The sequence below is a fragment of the Macrobrachium nipponense genome, chromosome 12 (genome assembly GCF_015104395.2).
Source record: "Macrobrachium nipponense isolate FS-2020 chromosome 12, ASM1510439v2, whole genome shotgun sequence".
Lineage (NCBI taxonomy): Eukaryota > Metazoa > Arthropoda > Malacostraca > Decapoda > Palaemonidae > Macrobrachium > Macrobrachium nipponense.
This window is the reverse complement of record NC_087205.1, coordinates 17,221,686-17,241,307: the sequence shown is the minus strand read 5'-3', so window position 1 is coordinate 17,241,307 and position 19,622 is coordinate 17,221,686. Positions and strand designations below refer to the sequence as shown.

At 36.6% G+C, this 19,622-nt stretch overlaps 1 protein-coding gene across 1 annotated transcript in view; it reads left to right on the top strand.

The window, feature by feature from the left end:
* Window positions 1-10,679: 10,679 nt before the first annotated feature.
* Window positions 10,680-19,622, top strand: part of LOC135224375 (ubiquitin-conjugating enzyme E2 R2-like) — a 164,702-nt gene continuing 155,759 nt past the window's right edge. Inside the window, exons 1-2 of the mRNA XM_064263332.1 lie at window positions 10,680-10,770; window positions 11,264-11,590. Coding sequence (XP_064119402.1) covers window positions 11,414-11,590 — 177 coding nt within the window. The 5' untranslated portion in view covers window positions 10,680-10,770; window positions 11,264-11,413. The remainder of the gene's footprint in view (window positions 10,771-11,263; window positions 11,591-19,622) is intronic.

The following is a 19,622-nucleotide window of genomic DNA, read 5'->3' as shown; positions in this document are numbered from 1 at the left end:
TTAACATTTTATAAGGATCAGCGCTGGCTCAAAAATCAAGTTATATCTCTTACCATGAATAACACTCCCATCCAATTTTATCCAGAAGTCAAATTCTTAGGCCTATATTTTGACAATCATTTGAACTGGAAGGACCATGTGAGACATACCAAAGCAAAGGCCTTGAAAGCTTTAAATATATTTTTAAAAATTAGCCCACACTTCATGGGGTGCTGATAGAGAAACATTACTGAAACTTTATAAGCTACAGTTCTACCAATATTAGAATATGGCAGTCCAATATATAGTTTTGCTAGTGAGACTACTCTCAAAATGCTAGACCCAGTGCATCATCTTGGGCTTCGTTTAGCCACTGGAGCATTCAAATCATCACCAGTCCAATCGTTGATTGTAGAAAGTGGAGAAATGCCACTATCTTATAGATTCAAAATAACAACGATGTGCAGAGCTTTAAAAATTGTAAAATAGTCCAGCAAAAACCAAAGCTTTATTTAAAGATCTAGATTGTTTCTGGAATACAAAAATTATCCCATCCTTCCCTGTTAGAGGTAATAGATTATTTAATGACAATGACCTTTATAATATTAAATTTTACAATTTTAGCAAAATAATGCCTCCATGGTTGATAAGTGCTCCCCGTATATGTAGCAAATTGTGTACAATACCAATTAATAAACTGAATAATCCCCTTGCTATGAAGCAATATGCTCTGGAACATATCAAGATACACAATAATAATCACATGTATACTGATGGTTCCAAAGATGATATGGGAGTTGGATTCGCTGTTTACGGAAACAATATAAAGATCCAAGCCTCCTCACAAAGCAAAGCATCAGTGTTCACTGCTGAATTACTAGCAATAAAAACAGCATTAAGAACTATATCTGAAAACCGGTTTAATGAAGTAACCATCTTTAGCGATTCACTAAGTTCAATAAATGCAATAAGCTCTTATACTCCAAAAAACAAAATTATAAATGAAATTAGACATACATTACATGAAATGTTAAGGCAAAAGATATCTGTTACTCTATGTTGGATACCATTTCACATAGGATTAGAAGGCAATGAAAAAGCAGACACCTATGCAAAAGAGGCTAGAACACTTCCAATATCAGCAGAATTATTGCCACTAGAAGATTATATTAGACATAGTAAATCGGTGATCAAGAAAAAATGACAAAATAACTGGAGGGAAAACCATCCTAACAATAAATTAAGAGAAATAAAAGAAACTGTAGACCCGTGGCCATCATCCTATCAGAAATGCCGCAAGAATTCAGTAATATTGACTCTACTAAGAATTGGTCACACTAAACTGACACATGGTTACCTAATGAGTAACCCCCATGCCCCTATACCTATGTGCGAAATATGTAATGTACAAATAACAGTAAAACATATCTTTAAAATCTGTCCAAAATATGGAATCCAAAGAGACATATTATTTAGAAGATATTCTTTTATAGAAATATTATCTAAATGTGACAAATTTTCACTTTTTAATATTTTAAAATTCCTTAAATTTAATCATTTATACGATAAAATATAATGTATGGTAATTTATAATATACTCCAGATAGTAAATATTTATTTTTTAGATAATATATATTCCAGATAGCAAATATTTATTTTCTAGATAATAATTCATATAGATTTTAAATAGCATGTCTAATCCTTCGGGCCAGCCCTAGGAGAGTTAATATTAACTCAGTGGTCTGGTTAAACTAAAGTAAAAAAAAAACGCTGGTGACTAACTAACCGACTATGCTTTGTTTTTGTTTTTTTCCATCTGTCCACCCGCCTGTGGTGTTTTGGCATGGTAACACTGCGTCCCGGGCTTTAAATAGTTACGCTATGTGTAAGTTTTAGGATATCTGGATGTACATTTGCAACTGAAAAGTGTTTTAATAATTTACTGTCTGCAAATTACACCGTTAATATTCGAAATAGGATATTATTTAAAGCCCAGGAAGCAGTGTTACCATGCACAAACACCACAGGCGGATGGACAGATGGAAAAAAACAGAGTATAGTTACAGTCATGCCCATGCAGTACCTCCCAAAAAACCACTATTGTACTGAATAAGGCAAGGCACCTTGGCACTGACTTCCTTTCACTTAAAAGCACACGGTTGACCATTCGGTGAAAACAGCATGGTTCTCGTACCAGACCTTTGCGAATTCAGTAACTGATTAAATCTGGCCATACCATATCTATTCATACAATAGGCCACCAACAAGTTAAGTTAAGGTGCTTAAGTTCTGGCTACCTTTCTCTCTCCTACCCAGGAACTGATGGACTAAATAAGGCCATGACCATTGTAAAAAAGGCAATCTAGTAAGGTAAGTTACGTGCAAGACATTGCTTATCTGACCCACTTTTGGTACAGCATGCGGACAGACGTGGGTACTGGGGTCAATCACATATCAACTATCTCCCAGTGACAGATGATGTGAGTGACATGTGCATGTGACTGTGAAGGTGCTCTGTGAATTGCTTCCAAACTCGGTAGTGAAACCTGGATTCACCAGAAAGCCTGGAGCTTGCAACATTGTTAGCTGTGGGCACTAGAACATTTGGAGGACCTAACCTACTAGGATGAGAAGTAGTAGGTGAGAGGCTGGAGATCTGCGAAAGAGGACGAGCAAGATTACAATTTTCAGGTGGCAGAAAGATAAGGACATGACGTCACTTATGAGACTACAGGTGTTAGTACTACAATACTGTGTTTGTGTCACAAAAATAATTTAAACATAAAAATATAAACCTTGCAATTGAGCGAAATAAATGATAGATGAAATCAGTGTCCGGTAAAAGAAGGGATGATGAACCGGAAATTAAAAACACGAAAAGTAATTTAAAGTTTTATAGTTCAGTATACCTACTGCTCTCGTTAGAATGGCCGCAACTGTTTGTGGAGTGAGTGCATCCGAGGAACCCGGAATCGGGTAAGGATATTCATTTAGTGATAGAATATAAGATCTAGAAAAAAAAGGGAGGGGGGCGAAGCAGCAGATCTTCATGTATCCAGCATTTGACAGTTTAAGTGCTGCAGGTAAGGACATCATTGTAATGAGTTTTCTGGTGCATCTGTATGTATTCTGGGGGTATCCCAAGAGGTCAAGGCAAGGAGAGAAAAGTTAGCCTATCTGAAATTTAATTGACCTGTTTTTCAGATTCATGGTGAGAAAATCAGTTTGCTCCTCAAATGACATGTTTCGTGGCTTTATGTTGACTATTTTAATCAAACTTATTGTTCTTGATTGTTATGTCAGATTACCTACTAATTCGTGTAGTACTACTGTTCTCGGCACATCAGTCAAGATGATACTATGCGCCCGACCCCAAAGGCAATATATATATATATATATATATATATATATATATATATATATATATATATATATATATATATATATATGTATGTATATATATAATGTGTGTATAGTTTTTACTTTTTCCCAGGAACAGGTAATCATGTTTTTGATGCAGTACCAATCAGTGAATGTGAATATTTTTTAATAATGTATGAAAACAGACTTGGATCAAAAGTAACGCTCCCAAATCTTTTAATGCATTCAGACCATAAAGCGTAAATATCTGAGGACGATATGCTATCTGTATCAGAGCCAATATATACGGGCCGTGTCATTTCAGGCTTCCCATAATCCACTGGATTATTATAACCGGACGCTATGTTTGTTTACATTAATTTTACGGCAAGGTGCACAGCGGCAGCGCTCCAAACGCCATTGGGGCATAACAATTAGCTTTCAGCATTGTAGACAGCAGATTTAAGTTGATTTGCAACAGGAGGAAAAATTCTCAGTTGAACCATGACAAAAATTGTCAGGGGAGGGTGGAAAGTAAAATGGGAAGAAAGCGAATATGAAAGGGGGTACAGTAAAGGCACACTGCAAAGAACCTTAAGTAACGCCTACAGAGCACCAAACATTACTATAATTTATTGTGGAACAGACAATATTGGAATGCATGATAGGGCCAGTCTGACAGCTTCACCATCGCTTAAAGAGCATTCACATGGTTTATGGTTTATTGTTTGGCAAAGGGGTGTTTTTATGACCGCATGCCCTTCCTGTCATCAACCACGGTTATTGGCAGTGGCCGTAGCCATTTACTTAAAAGTAAAACTGCTAGGCAGCAGCTGTCCTTTTAATCACCTTTTACAACACACAGGTGTTTGAGGAAGAGGAAAGTCCCAGAAAGTTGTTAGGCTGGTCGAGATGATATACTATCAAGGAATAAGCACAAAAGTAATAACAGCAGTTGGGGAAACAGAAAACTTTAAAGTTAGTGTTGGATTTCACTAGGGATCAGCATTAAGCCCATTTTTGTTTCTGCTGGTCATGGATCTGTTGAGTGAAGAGATCAGGAATGAAGAGCTCTCCGTGGGAGTTGATGTACATCGATGATGTGGTGCTCACTGCTAAAAATGAGGAGTACCTACAGAGAAAGGTTGGAGAGTCGCAGGGGTCTTTAGAGAGGGGTGGCTTAAAGGTGAATGTGAATAAAGCAGGTTTTGGTGAGCAGTAGGGAAGATAGGAAAATAATTACAAGAAAGAAGAGGCTCAATTATAAAACAGGCAGAAAAATTTGAATACTTAGAATCTACTTTAAGCCAAGAGGGAGGATGTGAGACTGAAGTTGACAGTAGGATAAAAGCTGGGTGGGGGAAGTGAAGAAAGGTAGTCGGAGTAGTATGTGATAATGAAATGCCAATCAAGCTAAAAGTCAAGATCAATAGCACAGTGATAAGACCAGTGTTAGTGTATGAATCGGAAACATGGGCTCTTAAAAAGAAAAGAGAAATTAAAGCTTGAGAGAAGAGATGTGAATATAGAGGTGTATTATGGGAATATCGCTGTTTTAGAGATTGGAAAATGAAATAAGAAAGGGAGGCTTAGTAAAGATTACAGAGGTGATAAGAAAATCACAATTGAGATGGTATGGGCATGTGTTGAGGATGGAGGAAGTGAAGAGGGTTCGGGAGGAACCTGTTAGGTCATCCATAAAAATAGTCTGTTTACTTTAGAACTAAACTTTTAGGTAATAATTCAACAGGGTTTTCAGAAACCACAATCCTCCAGCAGTGTCAACCTGATGGCGATTACGTCCCAGAGCAAGGTAGGATATAGAAAGTGGTCCTGGCATTCTAATGGCCTCCAAAAGAACTTGTTAAATGACATTTACAAAGGCGGGGCTGAGCGCATTATCCAACAGCGGAGTTGTCCCATAGGTATCCTAGCAGATATTTATTTCATGGGCCCACTTATTTGGTTCCTGCCTCCAGGAAGTAATCAAGTTTCCATTTCCACTTACAGTCAAGAAAGTAAATTTTGTAGGGAGAAAGGACTCGAAATATATTTCAAACATTATGTTTCCATATTTACCTATGTATTATTCATACAATTATTTAAATTTATTGCTTCTGCACTATACAGAGCTCCCCCCATATTCGCGGGGGTGATGCGTACCTGAACCCCCAGGATTAACTAGAATCTGCGAATAGTTGAAACCCCTATAAAAAAAAGCTAAAACTGCTTATTTTGTCTGCTAAAACTCAAGAAAACCCCACTGAAAATGTTTATGCCTTTTTTTTTTAATAGTTTTATCACAAAAAGTGAATCTGGATTGCGCAAATACGCGGGTTCACTGTATCTTCTATTATGTAGAGATAAATCTCGTGGCTTTCATTATTTACTAGGGTCTAGGCCTAAGCATCAACTCAGTTTCTAGTATAAGTGGATCCTGTAAATTACAGGACTTTCTTTGCATACAGTCACTAAATGTGAATGTTAGTGTTGAGCGATTGCACATTACTGAACAGTAATGCACAATCACTAAACACTAACATTCACAATACACTTACACTCACACTTATTGTACATTCACTAAACACTCACGCTTACTATACGCTCACACTCAATAACACTAAACACTTACTGAATACTCAACACTCGCTAGGCACTCAATATACACAAAACTCTCACTAAACAATCACTGAATACTCACTGTACCCCAAACACTCAGTAAACATTCACTAAACATTTGCTTAATCCTAAGCATTCATTAAACACTAAACACTCTAAGCATTCATTAAGCACTCACTATACACTAAACATTCACTAAGTACTCACTATACACTGAACATTGACTAAGCACTCACTATACACTAATCACGCACTAAACCATAAACACTCATTAAACACTAAATACTCACTAAACCCTTAATGCTCATTAAACACTAAAAAGTCAATGAAAATTCACTAATCACTCTTAAACACTCACTTAATACTTATACACTGAACATCCACTAAACGCTAACATTCACTAAACCCTAAACACTCACTAAACATTCACTCTAAACACTAACATTCACCAAGCACTAAACATTCACTGTATACTTATACAGTAAACATTCACTAAACACTAACATGCACTAAACCCTAAACACTCACTAAGGATTTACACACTAAACATTCAGTAACCTTTCACTGAATTCTGACACACTAAACATTCACTAAATACTAACATTCACTAAACGCTAAACACTCACTAAACCTTAAAGACTCATTGAACAGTCACTGAATAGTACTACTGACACACTAAACAATAGCATTCACAAAACATTCACTAAGCACTCTCTGAATACTTACACACTAAATATTCACTGAATACATAACTCACTAAACATTACTGAATACAGTGGAGCCCCGTATTCGAGGGATGCGCCAGACACCCGTGAATCATTAGAATCTGCAAATACTTAAAACCTCTTTAAAAAATACTTAAAACTACCGAATTTGTTAGTTCAAACTCAAGAGGACCCCAATAAAAATACTTATACTAACTGGTATTTTAAATAGTTTTATCACAAAAAGTGCATTTAATCATGTTATTCATATGAAAATACAGTAATTGTGGATATTTCTCACAGAAAAATACTACGAATAGGCGAATTTCGGACGAATAATGGGTAAATATGGTCCATTGAGAAATCCGCGAATACATGAGTCTGAGAACGTGAATACGGGGGTCCACTGTACTTACACTAAACATTCACTAACATTCAAAACATTCACTAAACCCAAACACTAAACATTCACTAAACCCAAACACTAAACATTCACTTAACCCTAAACTAAACATTCACGAAACACTTACTCATTAAACATTAATGATAAAAAATTCATAATCCACTAAGCCCCTGTTCAATTCATGCACGCTAGAAATAAAGACGCCAAGACTTTATAAACCTCGATGTGGCCAAGTGCTGCTCACGTAATTCCGAAGGACTGAAACTAGACTTATGATTGCGAAGCTTATAATGTTTCACAAACAGCCAAATTCATAGACTCCTACTACGCATTACTTCTAATTCTTTTAAACAGCACAAGTTTTGGCATTTATACAAATAATCAGACAGGTTTTGTCCTTCATGCAGAGAATCAGAACAGGTTTTGCTTTACATACAGAGAATCAGGCACAGTTCTTTTTGTTGTCAGCTGGATTTGTAGCTCATGTCTAAGGACTTTGATGGTAGCAAAGTGAAATTTAATCTTTTACGAAGAACAAAGAGGGAGACAGAAAAAACTACGAGGCTTGGAGCAAGGAGAGTAACATAATGAGAACTGATGCAGATAGCAAGAGGCAGACTATCCTGGAAGCACATGGTCGCCAACGTCGTAGAGTCACTGTATTTTTTTAGATTTTTGTATGAAATAAGTTGACACTTGTTCAGTCTTCGTGCAAGTTTGATGGCTGCTAACATAGTCGCTGCTTGTGGCACTGAGTGATGAAACCATATGAGACTTTAGTTTTCAGAACAGAACCCGGATGCATATTCCCGTAGTCTGTAACTGAGTACTGAGACCTTCCCTGAAAAAAGCTGGACGCCGTATCTTAAAATCTAACCATAGAATCTTCTTGAAATTAATCTCGTAATGTTTTCAACACTCAAGTTCGTAAACCGACACGTTAGAATGACAAAAAAAAAAAAAAAAAAAAAAAAAAAAAAAAAAAAAAAAAAGCGGGAACTAGCACAATACTAGTTTACATCTCGGAAGTTTGCAACCCGGATGATCTCAAATCATCAAGTGAAAAGCAGGCCCTGGGTTTCCTTTAATCATGAATGACTTCACGTTTTCTTCCTTTCTAAATCTTAGGCGTGGCTGAAGCACTGTACTTGAAGCGTCCCAGTGCTATAGAATTTAAGTTCTACCTAAACTAGTATCGGCCATGGGTACTCTACGATAGATGTGTGGCATTTATGAATTATTCACAGAACGAACGAGATATAACATGGTCATTATCAGGATGGAAGCTGACATGAGAGCTGTTGAAATGAACCAGATAAACAGTTTCCTTGTGTTAAAAAGTTTTCTGTAAAGGGGTTGCATCTACAATTCACAGTCCAGCAATCAAGGTATAAATGTGGCAGGGATCGTTGTCCTGACTTTTCTCTAGAATTACATCATGTTAAGAACAACGGATGATGGGTAAGGAACCACTGTCTTTTAGGGTTTTACAGAGCCTTTCGTGTTACCTCATTAGGTTTTGTGATCTCTCTCTCTCTCTCTCTCTCTCTCTCTCTCTCTCTCTCTCTCTCTCTCTCTCTCTCTCTCTCTCTGATGGAGTAGCATCTCCACGTCCATCAAGTCGTCCATTCCTACTTCGAATTATATATGCTTTGTTGACAATCGTTCTCTTGCAATTTACGTTACCGGCTAATGTAAACGTGGCATCTACTGCTTTCAGGTAACAATTCTGAAATTTGCAATATTTAATATACAATTAGAACGGTAGCTACAATTCTTTCCGTTGATGTCTTTAGTTTTAATCCACATACGCGCATCTCCTTTGACCACCCCCTACAGAATTATGCAATTTACTCGTGCAAGTTCTTAAGTCATTATTGTACAGTGTAGAATATTGGGGAAAAAATCATGGCTCATTTTACACAGGACTTATATAATTTAACACGCTGCTCTAAAGACTAAATGAAAATTAAAACTAATAATGAGTAAGAAATATAAAAGAAAAAGTCAAATCTACTACCACTATTTTGACCCGTTTGTTTGTTTGTTTGTCTGTCCGTTCGTCCACACACACACACACACACACACACACACACACACACACACATATATATATATATATATATATATATATATATATATATGTGTGTGTATATATATATATGTATGTATGTATGTATATATATAATAATATATTATATATATAGATATATATATATATATATATATAGTTTGACGGGTGAGCCAAAACTGATTTTTTTTATTATGAATACGGAGGAAGATCGGGAATGATCACGATTTTGGAGTTGGCAGAGGTTAGGCCTCAATCGACCTTGGGCCTTACTTATGTGGTCTTCGAATGCCTCATGGTATGCATTGCTTGATCCATTCTGATTTATAATATATATTTCTCCTAGTCATGCAATTATAGCTTAAATTGAAACTTCCTTCCTTTAATGATACAAGTATTTGATTATTGACTGCAATTTGATGAAAAGTCCTGGTTAAAATATGTTTAATTGCTCCCTTTCTCCATTGCAAACTTCATAATCACAGTCGCAGATAATATTTCATTTTTAGATTAAGTTGGTTTTATACCAGGGAGTTCTTTTGCTCAGTAAATACCCAGTTTTCTTAATATCACTGGTGCTCACAATCATTATTTTTGGAAAGTTGTCTCTTGTGAATTTTACTTACAAAATATCAACACCAGTTCACGTTATAAGAACACGTATCTCTAAAAAGAAAAGAATAAGATAATCGAGATAAATCCCCTCTTTTTTTGGAGGTGTAAATATCAATTTGTAATTCATTTTCTTCTCCATTCTTACGGGCTGCTTTGTGAGCAAGAGCCCGTGCTGACACAAGGTCAGCTAAATCAAAAACAACAACATTCTCCATTAGTTACTCATCACTGCGAAACACCCCACCCCCACCCCTACCTCTCTCTCTCTCTCTCTCTCTCTCTCTCTCTCTCTCTCTCTCTCTCTCCTAGAAATGGAACCCCGTACCCTTCTTTCCCTATGACTTATCTCACAAGTGTTTCATAGTCCTTGCCAAGAGTCCCGACGTAATTGTATCAATTACAAAGAAACTGAGACTATTCCGGATCTTTTAAAGGGAAAACACCCTGTTCACTGGATCGTTGCATTGCAGTCTGTCGCTGTTGTTGTTGTTTTTATTTTACTTCAATTCTGTTTGCTCAGTTTGAACGGTTATAGACTCACTCATTCTTGGGCACAGCATGCATTGAGATACAGACAGCTGCTTGACTCGATCACATCTAATCAGAGTAACATATCTTTTAAAGATATATGTAGGACATTTAAATGTCGCATGCACGTAGAAATCAGTCAAGTATAAGATCAATTTATTCGTGCGTCAGGTAACGAAACATCCGCCCAGCTGAGCAGAGTGCAGTCTTTAATTCCAAGGTCTCTGAATAATTATAGTTTCTCTTGGGATGATTTTACAAATTATCTTGTTTTGAGTGCAATTTCTATAAGCTATCAAACATATTATTCAGACTACGCGATAAATAAATGTATTCTATTAGAAACTTTGTTTTTCAGTACTGTACGACATTTTTCCCACTTGGCAAACGCGAACAACAAATCCAATAGGTTTCAGTTGTCGATCAGTTCCCGTGAATGTACTTGCACTTCGCTTGCGCGTGATACTTATTTTCGTCGGCCGTTTTTACATGTAACTTTCCCTTTAGATGCGTTAGTGAAAATAACCCCTTTAACAATTGCATACAACATGAATACATGGATGTAATGCTGAAAGTGTAGAAGGAGTGAGAAATTTTGTTGTTAGATGTGAGACGTAGAGCCGCCATATTCCCTGTTGAAGAGCTGCTGAAAGAGAAGCAGCTGCTGCTTTCTGTCGTTACTTGTGCTGCTTTCATTATTACATAGTACGTTGCGAACAGGAAATTGTAGTACATTTGGACGTTGGCTTGAATTTGCTCTCTGTCTTCTTGTAAAACCGTTTTGAGAGGAGTATTTTGACAAGATCGTGTATTCCCCTCTGCGTAATTTTTTTGTTAGACACGGCAGGACAAATGAACAGGAAATTTCCCCGCATGTTCGGCATGAAGTAATGACAGAGGTTCATTACACCTGAGAATATTACCTTGTTGTCAATTAGAAAAATAATTTTGGAGTAAAGGTAAAATCATTTGCTTATTGATCAGATTCACTTGAGAGGAGAGTTTAGGTAAATCGAACTCGCAAGACTTGCAGCCACGAGAGAGGAATTATATGTACTATTCCACTGTATAATACGAAACTGATCTTTCCCAGTACATAATTAGCCAGTGTCGAGCCGTTATTACGATCGCAGCATGGCTATGCAGCCTTCCAGCAGCGCCGTTAGAGCATTGTCCTTAGAGTACCGAGGCCTCCAGGAGGAACCTGTCGAGGGCTTTTGTGTCAAACTCGTCAACGAGGACAACCTCTTCGAGTGGGAGGTCGCCATATTCGGACCACCTGACACACTTTACCAAGGAGGATATTTTAAGGTGAGAAAAGTTTGTGTAACCTGCCTTAAGTGCGGCCTAGGTACTTAGGTAGCCTACTACTACTATATTTACATTTCAAGGGTAGGTAGGCTTGAGTATAGCCTTGCTAGTATACGTATACTAGGTAGTATGAATTTGTAAATATACTTATACCTATATTACTTCTGTGTCACTGCAGGAATATTCATGAGATTGACATACTAGGTATTGAAATTCATTCTCGTTATAGCTAGGTAGATCCCAGGCTAGATCTTTTTAACAGTTTTGGCTCAAGTGAGCCGATCAAAACAAACTTGATTGGGTTAACCTAGACCTACTTAGGCTATTTCTAAGGTCATGGCCGGCAAGAGCCGATATTTTTCTAGGGTTTAGTGAGCAAGAAAGTTGTAAAAGCCTGGAAAAGAGTGATTCCTTGACAGAGTTACCTGTAGCTACTAGCCTATACTACTATTCACATACCTAGAGCCTAGCTAGTGTAGGACCACCAAAACTGATGTTTAAGATACCTATAATCACATTTAGGCCTTGACTCTACCTAACTTGCAGTAATTTGATAATGAGGGATTGAAATGACCAGAATCGTAGCAGTAAAGGATTTTTGTTAATTCTATGATTTGGTTTTTTGGGGCCCTCCTGGGCACAAGTTCATTCTTCCCCCCCCCCCCCCTCCCCTCACCCCCGCCTTCCAACCTCACATTGGACGTGAGTAGCCCAAGGTAGGCCAGAATGCATTACCTATCCCTAGGTGATGCATTCTGGTTAGGTTACTTGCATGAAGGTGATGTGCCTATTAGTATGAAAACTAGTTTTGTAAACCAGGCCTCGTCTCACCTATTTCAAAGCATCAGATCCCATTACCAGGAAACTTCATACATCCAAATGTTATGACGACTTTGCCCTAGTCAGTTTTCCTTAATATCTTTGACAAAAGGGGTACTTCATGACAATTTTACGTCAAGCAAATTTAGTATGTTGTAGACTTAGGCATCTGGAATCCATTTTGCATTTTGGATTTGTTTATCAGTATGTTCAGACAGTTGCAGAGAACATAACTGGTTTAGAATTTTGTTTTGCATCGAGTGTGTTTGCTACTAAATTATAGGTACATCATTATTAAACCTGAAAAATACAGTGTTGCTCTACTCGAATTTTATTTTAACACATGGGGTTTATGTAGTTGGGAAGTGTCTTCACTATAGAAGAGAATGAATTTATGGAAATACGTAGTACATCAGGTAGATATTTATTTTTTCAAGTGCAGTAATCAAGTTTATTTTTATTTCATTTATTATGAAAATTGATTTTTTATAGTGTAGGGAAACGAGTTGAGTGAATTGCATTAGTCACAAGATGATCAGTCTGAAAAATATATATATGGTTTATAAGGGCAATCGGTATCAGCACCCAAAAGAATAATTAAATCAAGATGATGTAGCATTAGCAACTACCTAATGGGATGATGAAGTGGTAGAACCCAGCATCACAGAATAATTAACTGAAAATATACTCATGGTAATTATTGCATTACAGCATAAACAAATGCAATCCAGGTCTTCAATTCTTATGCGAGGTAATTTTCAGGGTTTCATCCCAAACTAACCTAGCCTAGGTCCTACCGACTGGGAGTCACTAAACTCCAAAACCCCCTTCCTATTGGCAAAAAATTTGGTTTTGACATGATTGCATTGTAACCCAACCTGGCATGCTTGGTCCTGGTCATTGCATACACTTAACAAGATACTGTGAGTTTGGAGTTCAAAGAATATGGTTCATCAGTAGCAGAGTATACTATCCTTAAAGAATGTGGCTTTGGAGCATGCATAGTTTGGGTCCATGCAGTTCTGAGAAAGCAAGCAATCATTTCTATGTTCTTCAGGTTTTAATTGTTATTGTATGACTGGTTCTTCAGTTCAGTATTAGCAGGAAATTATTAGTGTTGTGGTTTTTCAGTTCGGTATTAGCCGGAAATTAATAGTGTTGCATTATTTGCATTTTGAGTGGCAAACAGTTATGTGCATAACAGTTACCTCGCAACATAACCTTTACCACAATGGGGAACTGGGTTTTTATACCTCAGTTCATGGATGTAATTAATAAGAATATCAAGAGAAAACCATTAGGCTAGATAGATTAAGAAAATATGGTAGGGATACTGTACACCCCAACAACTTAGCCAAGGGCTTGCATACTAGGGTGGTTGGCAAGCCTTGGGAAGCATGCACACACCCACTGACTCACTTGTAATTTGGCAGTGATTATTCTACCGTGATCTAAGGTGCTGTGTTGTACCTGTCAGGTGCTAGCTATATTACTATGTGTAAGGATATCTGCAAGGAACTAAATATGAACATTCACTGTAAATTTATGGGTACTACTCTGCTATAGTTTATTAATTGGAGAAGGCTGCATTATACTGCTCAGTTGAAATAGGTACAATGCAGACATCATCTAGCTGGAATTTATGTCTTGGTTGCTTAACTCAAGAAACAAGAGTAAAAGCCCTTGTACAGTAATTCTAACTGAATTACTGTACAAGGGCTTTTACTTTTGTTTCTTGAGTTAAGTAGCCAAGACATAAATCCTGGCGGACATGCATTATGGTAGTTCTTCTTTATCTAGTAATTTTTATTTGCAAAATTCCAAGAGATGTACTTGTTAATATATAATTAGTATGTGTTTGCATTATTTTATGAATGCCTTTTTGTTGCTGGGAATAATTGGCTTTGCATGTTCGAAACAGTTTTTTTTGTAGGTATTATTTACCTTACATTTTGTTACTTCGTGATGTTTTTATTTTATTTTTTTTTTGAGGATATACAGATTACATTGTAAGTACATAGTATATTAGCTATGAGCACTGTAGATTTTTATTTTTTAGATGTATGCACTTTGTCAAGTGTGTGGTACAGATATTTTAATTGTGGTGTATAATGTACAGCTATATTTTAGCAGTCAACTTCTCTATATATAATATTGATAGATTAAATTGATATTTAAATTAAATTTGTTTTGATCATCTCAGTTTTTTCATTCACTCACAGAAAAGAAACCTATTTCACTGAGGTAGTGAACTGTTTTAGTGTGTTCATGTGAATGGACAGGGATGTAAGGAAAGTCTTAACAGTTGTGATGTAAAGTAGATGAGTGGGGTTCAGTCAGTATGTTCAATTTACAATTTATGCTAATTCTTATATAATCTTTGGCACACATTATTTCCCCTAAATTGATTTTTATGATAATAATTAAAGGTGTTATTTTTGTTTTTTATAACATTTAGGGGTCAGCACTTTTTGCTGATTTTTTATTAGATTTTGTCCCACGTTATTTCCCCTGAATGGGTTTTTACAATAATCTATTTGTTAAAGGTGTTATTTTTTTTGTTTATACTATTCATGGATCAGCACACCATAGTATTCTAATGACATCCATTTTTTTGTCCAGATTTTATGTATATATTACACCATATAAAAAGTGATGTCTATTTATGTTAGTTAAAGTATATGAAAAAGAACATAATCGAAGCTTCAATATATGTAGTATACTATGTTCTGTCGTTGCTAGGCTAACTTTACTAAAAATAAATATGACCAATAGAAATGGTTCATGAATATTATATCTTGCTAATCTCATGCTGTGAACCAGGTGTTTTAGGCTGGTAGATATTAGAAAATAACTTGGGAACAGATGTTCCATGGAAGTTAAGGCTGGTAGGTTCATGGTATGTTTGTTTGTATAATGTTTCTCTAATTACCCTTGTACTATGTTAGGTAAACTCTTAATTACTATAGTGTACCACGGTGTATTAGTAATTGATGCCCTTTTGTAACTTGTCAGTTACACAGGTGATAGTTGTAAGTGGTAAACAAAGCCACTTGTAGTTTAGAATAAATTACCCCCATATTTAGTAATGGGAAAATTCAGTATCCTAAGTTAGTAACTATGATGTAATCTAATATTCAGGCAGCATTACATGCAGGTAACCTTTTTTCAGAGATGTAGTTTTTTGATAAAATGAATGTTAGTCATAGCCAATTTTCATCTTAATAATTATGAGGGATTATGACCTTTTCTTGTAGACTGGGTTGTAGTTGCTAATCCTCCTGAAAAGAAACCAAGCACACTGTTAGCTTCAATTTCTGTTGGTTTGCACAATGTCTTTTTAGTAACCTCAATATCATGAAATTTTACCTCAGAAAATGGAATTAAAAAGTTGCTGGTCACAGCTCCTTTAAAGCTTTCTCGTGTTCACTTGTCAGTTGGTAAAATTAGCCTAACTTCTAGCATGAAAGCAAAGCTGTATAGCTCCTTGATAACACACAGTATCATCACATCCATCAAGTTGATTACTATAGCTCCCAGTTACCTGGTGATGCCTGTAGGGATTGTTGTTTTCCTCAGCCTATTGCTTCTTTCATATATTGTAATTTGCAGTGTTATAACAGTTGATCCCATGATAGTGAATTGGGGTACTGCTAATTTCATTTAGGTAATGATTAACTACCAGCTAATTGAAGTTTGAACTCTCAAGGTGATTGAAACAATACTTGGTTGGTGTGATTTTGATTTTATTAAATTAAGCTGGTAAAATCATTTTTCAGACATACCTTATGAAGCATTCAGCAAATATAGATGTTGTGAAGGTTAGAACATAGCCAAGGTTGTCTAACGTGTTCCTGATAAGTTTATCAAAGAACGCTGGAGATAATTGATACCAGAAACCTATTATGTTGAAGTATTCTGGTTACAGGGATTTCCAGACTGAGTTTGCAGGGGTTATATAGTAGTAGTGGTTGCACAACCTCTGGAAAAGCAGGGAGGAAACTAGCATTTGTTTTAGGATTACAAAAATTTACTCTCCTAACTATTTCAATCATTTCATTCACTATAGAATGTCCCTCTCAGCCCAAATGCCTGGGGTTTTGCCTTAAGTTGTATACAGTATATGTTCATCCATTCATGCATAGAAACAATTTCTAGGTGGAAGGGCAGGTTGTTGCTTAACTGATGGAAGGAAAATACTATATATACTCTCTTTTGCCTTGTTCTTTCATTACTTTGTGAATTACAGCATACCACTTACATGGTAGCCTTTTAGAAGGTAACCAGTAGTAATTGTTTATTGATGATTTATTAGACTGTTAATCCACAAAAGAAACCATTAATTTGGGGAATTTGTTTTTTCCTTTTAAGTCTATAAAATATATGGAAGTGCTATGGTCAGGTTGTTTTATGAGGTTCAAAGGATCATCATCTCCCAAAGTTTTTTTCAGCCCTCCAGCTCATGGCAGCTGCTACTGTATTGTGATGAATACCAATTTGAAGATGTACGGTAGAATCATCCCTGGCCTGGATTATGGCTAGAGGAAGTGTATGCCAGATACCGTCAAGGCTGTACGGTTAGCAAAGGCTTCCTATATTGTAAGAACAGGATGGAAGCAGCTTCGAAATTTCTAGAATTGGTCGGACTATAGTACAGTATAGTCCCTCATGATGGATGGTTGTATTCCTTGGAAGATAGTTTATTGCATTTTAAAAATGCATGAGAATCAAGGAACTTCAACAGTTGACAACATGATGACGATGTAGATCATGGAAAGGTCATGGATGGGATCATCTGGGTTCCTGAGTGGTCATTAGCTTTTATGAATATTAGTTATTCTGTATTTGACTAACATAGTTTGGAATGACGGGAGAAATTCTATTAGTAGATTAGCATCAGGGAAGGGCAACATGTACAACTTTCCAGTTCTTTTCATCTATTTTTATTTGTTCACTTGGTTATTGTTCCAGTTACATCATTTGCTGAATCGAGACAAGTATAGGCCTGTAAGGCTAGTGGACTCATGATACAAAGGTACACAAGGTGGCTATTCTTGTGTGAATAAAGGAAGGCCCAAGTTTGTATGGCAGTCAAGATGAATATTGGTGGGTCATAGATTATTGCTATTGCTGCTCTTTCCTGTGGAATTCTTCAGTGGTAATGTGATCGTCCCTCTTAGGACCTGAACTGTTGCCCAAGAAGTTAAAATGAGCATAAGGTTGATGATGCTGTCACTTGAGCTACAGCGTCCCAACAAGGTCTCTGAACAACAGAATTACTTAATGAATCTGGCACGATGGAAATGATAAATGATTCAATTAAATCACTGTGGCTTATGCCACAAAATGTCAGCGTCCTCATTTTACAAGGGTGTTATGATGTCACACTGCTAATTCTAGAATTCTGTGAATTGCAGCTGTAAAAATGAGGGATGTTTTCGACAGCAGAGTTTTGACCTTCAGAAATGCAGACTTTTGACCTTCAGAAATGCAGAGTTTTGACCTTCAGAAATTTCCAGAAAATGTTCAGCGTGATGTCTTATCTAATCTTCGGCCTGTGCTAGCATATCAGTCTGGATTGTTTTGACAGTTGGTATTGTCATTTCCACACAAAGAATTGCATTAAAGGAAACATGGTTTTTAATTTTTATTCAGAAAAATGTATTGTACAGCTATGTCTTACTTGCCCTTTATATATCACCGAACCCTTTTGCAGCATGTGGTGCTGCTTTTGGCTCACGTGCAGTATCATGTAAAAATTCATTATGGACTAATCCGAACCCCTTCTGTAGTGTACTATTGACCAGAATTCTCATCCAGTTTTTGTCTTCATGTTTGCCCTTCCCTTGATTATCCGAGTCCTTTAGTGCTGTTTGTCTTGCTGCCTCTTTTTGACTATATTTCTAGCTAACTACTCCTCTTCTGTTCTTAGCACATGCTCAAACCATCTTAGTTTCAGGGATCTCAGCATATTTTCTGTTTTTTGGAAACCGGAGCTACACTTATGTAATTTTCACAATATACTTCAGCCGTAAGCCCATGTGTTTTGTAGTTACACCTTTTCAAAGTATCCATTTGTGCTTTCATATGCTGATATCGTAGGCCCCAGCGCTTGGCCTTTGGCTTAAACTCCATATATTCCATTCTAATTCTCTCTAACGGGATTAAGTATACTCGTGTAACGTCAGTTTTGATAGCCACAAATCAATTATCCAATTATTATATCTCCACATCATCCATGCTGTTCCTGTTTCTTAAAATTTTGTTTATGCCTTCTCAGTACTGATTCCGCCATACGTATAGTACTACTTCCGCAAGATAACGGAATATAGGAGATAATATACACATTTATATTCCTTACATAAAAGAAATGTGTTGATTCGAGGCTATTGTGCAAAAAAATAAAATGTCAAGTAGTTCCTTTTTACTTGGCGATTTCGGTCACGATAATAGGCAAGTGATGGGAGCGATGATGGTGCACATTCAGTCATAGCGGATAATAAATTCGTATCACGCATTTGAATAGTAGTAGCTTGTATGGTACGGTAATTTTAAAACATTCATATTGACTCTGGCTGGTGGTTACTTATCCAGTTTTATATATATATATATATATATATATATATATATATATATATATAATTAAGATAATTAGATAATATATGGTAGTAGACCGTGTTGGTAATTATTTTAACACCGTGGTTTAATGTCACACCTACCTGTAGACGCCTTTTGATGACGTGAGTTGTGATGTAATAGAACTGATAATGTGCTTCATATACACGTACCAAGCAGGGCGCTTTTGTTAAAGGTCTCACACAAGCACGCCTCTCATTTTAGGCAGGCGCATTACTCGCTACATGAAGCCTTAAGTGACACTAACCTTGGTGTAAAAGCGTTATTCATTCATGCACGTTTGGGAACACACACACACACACACACACAATAGAATTTGATTTCGAGAATAGTCTGTGACGTGAGTCATCCTTATGGCAAAGACCTCGCCAGCCAGTCGTGTTGCAAAGGTTTGCTCATTTCCAGTGAATCAGAGTGAATGGGTCATAATACTGAGTGAGTTTTTTTTTTTTATTCCTCGTGGAGGACATCGGGCGCTGAATTATTTCAGTATTTTCTCGTGTTTGCTGCCGTATTAGAACTGTATTTTGCGGATGACTATCGATTGATAGACTATAATCTGCATGCCTGTTGCCGA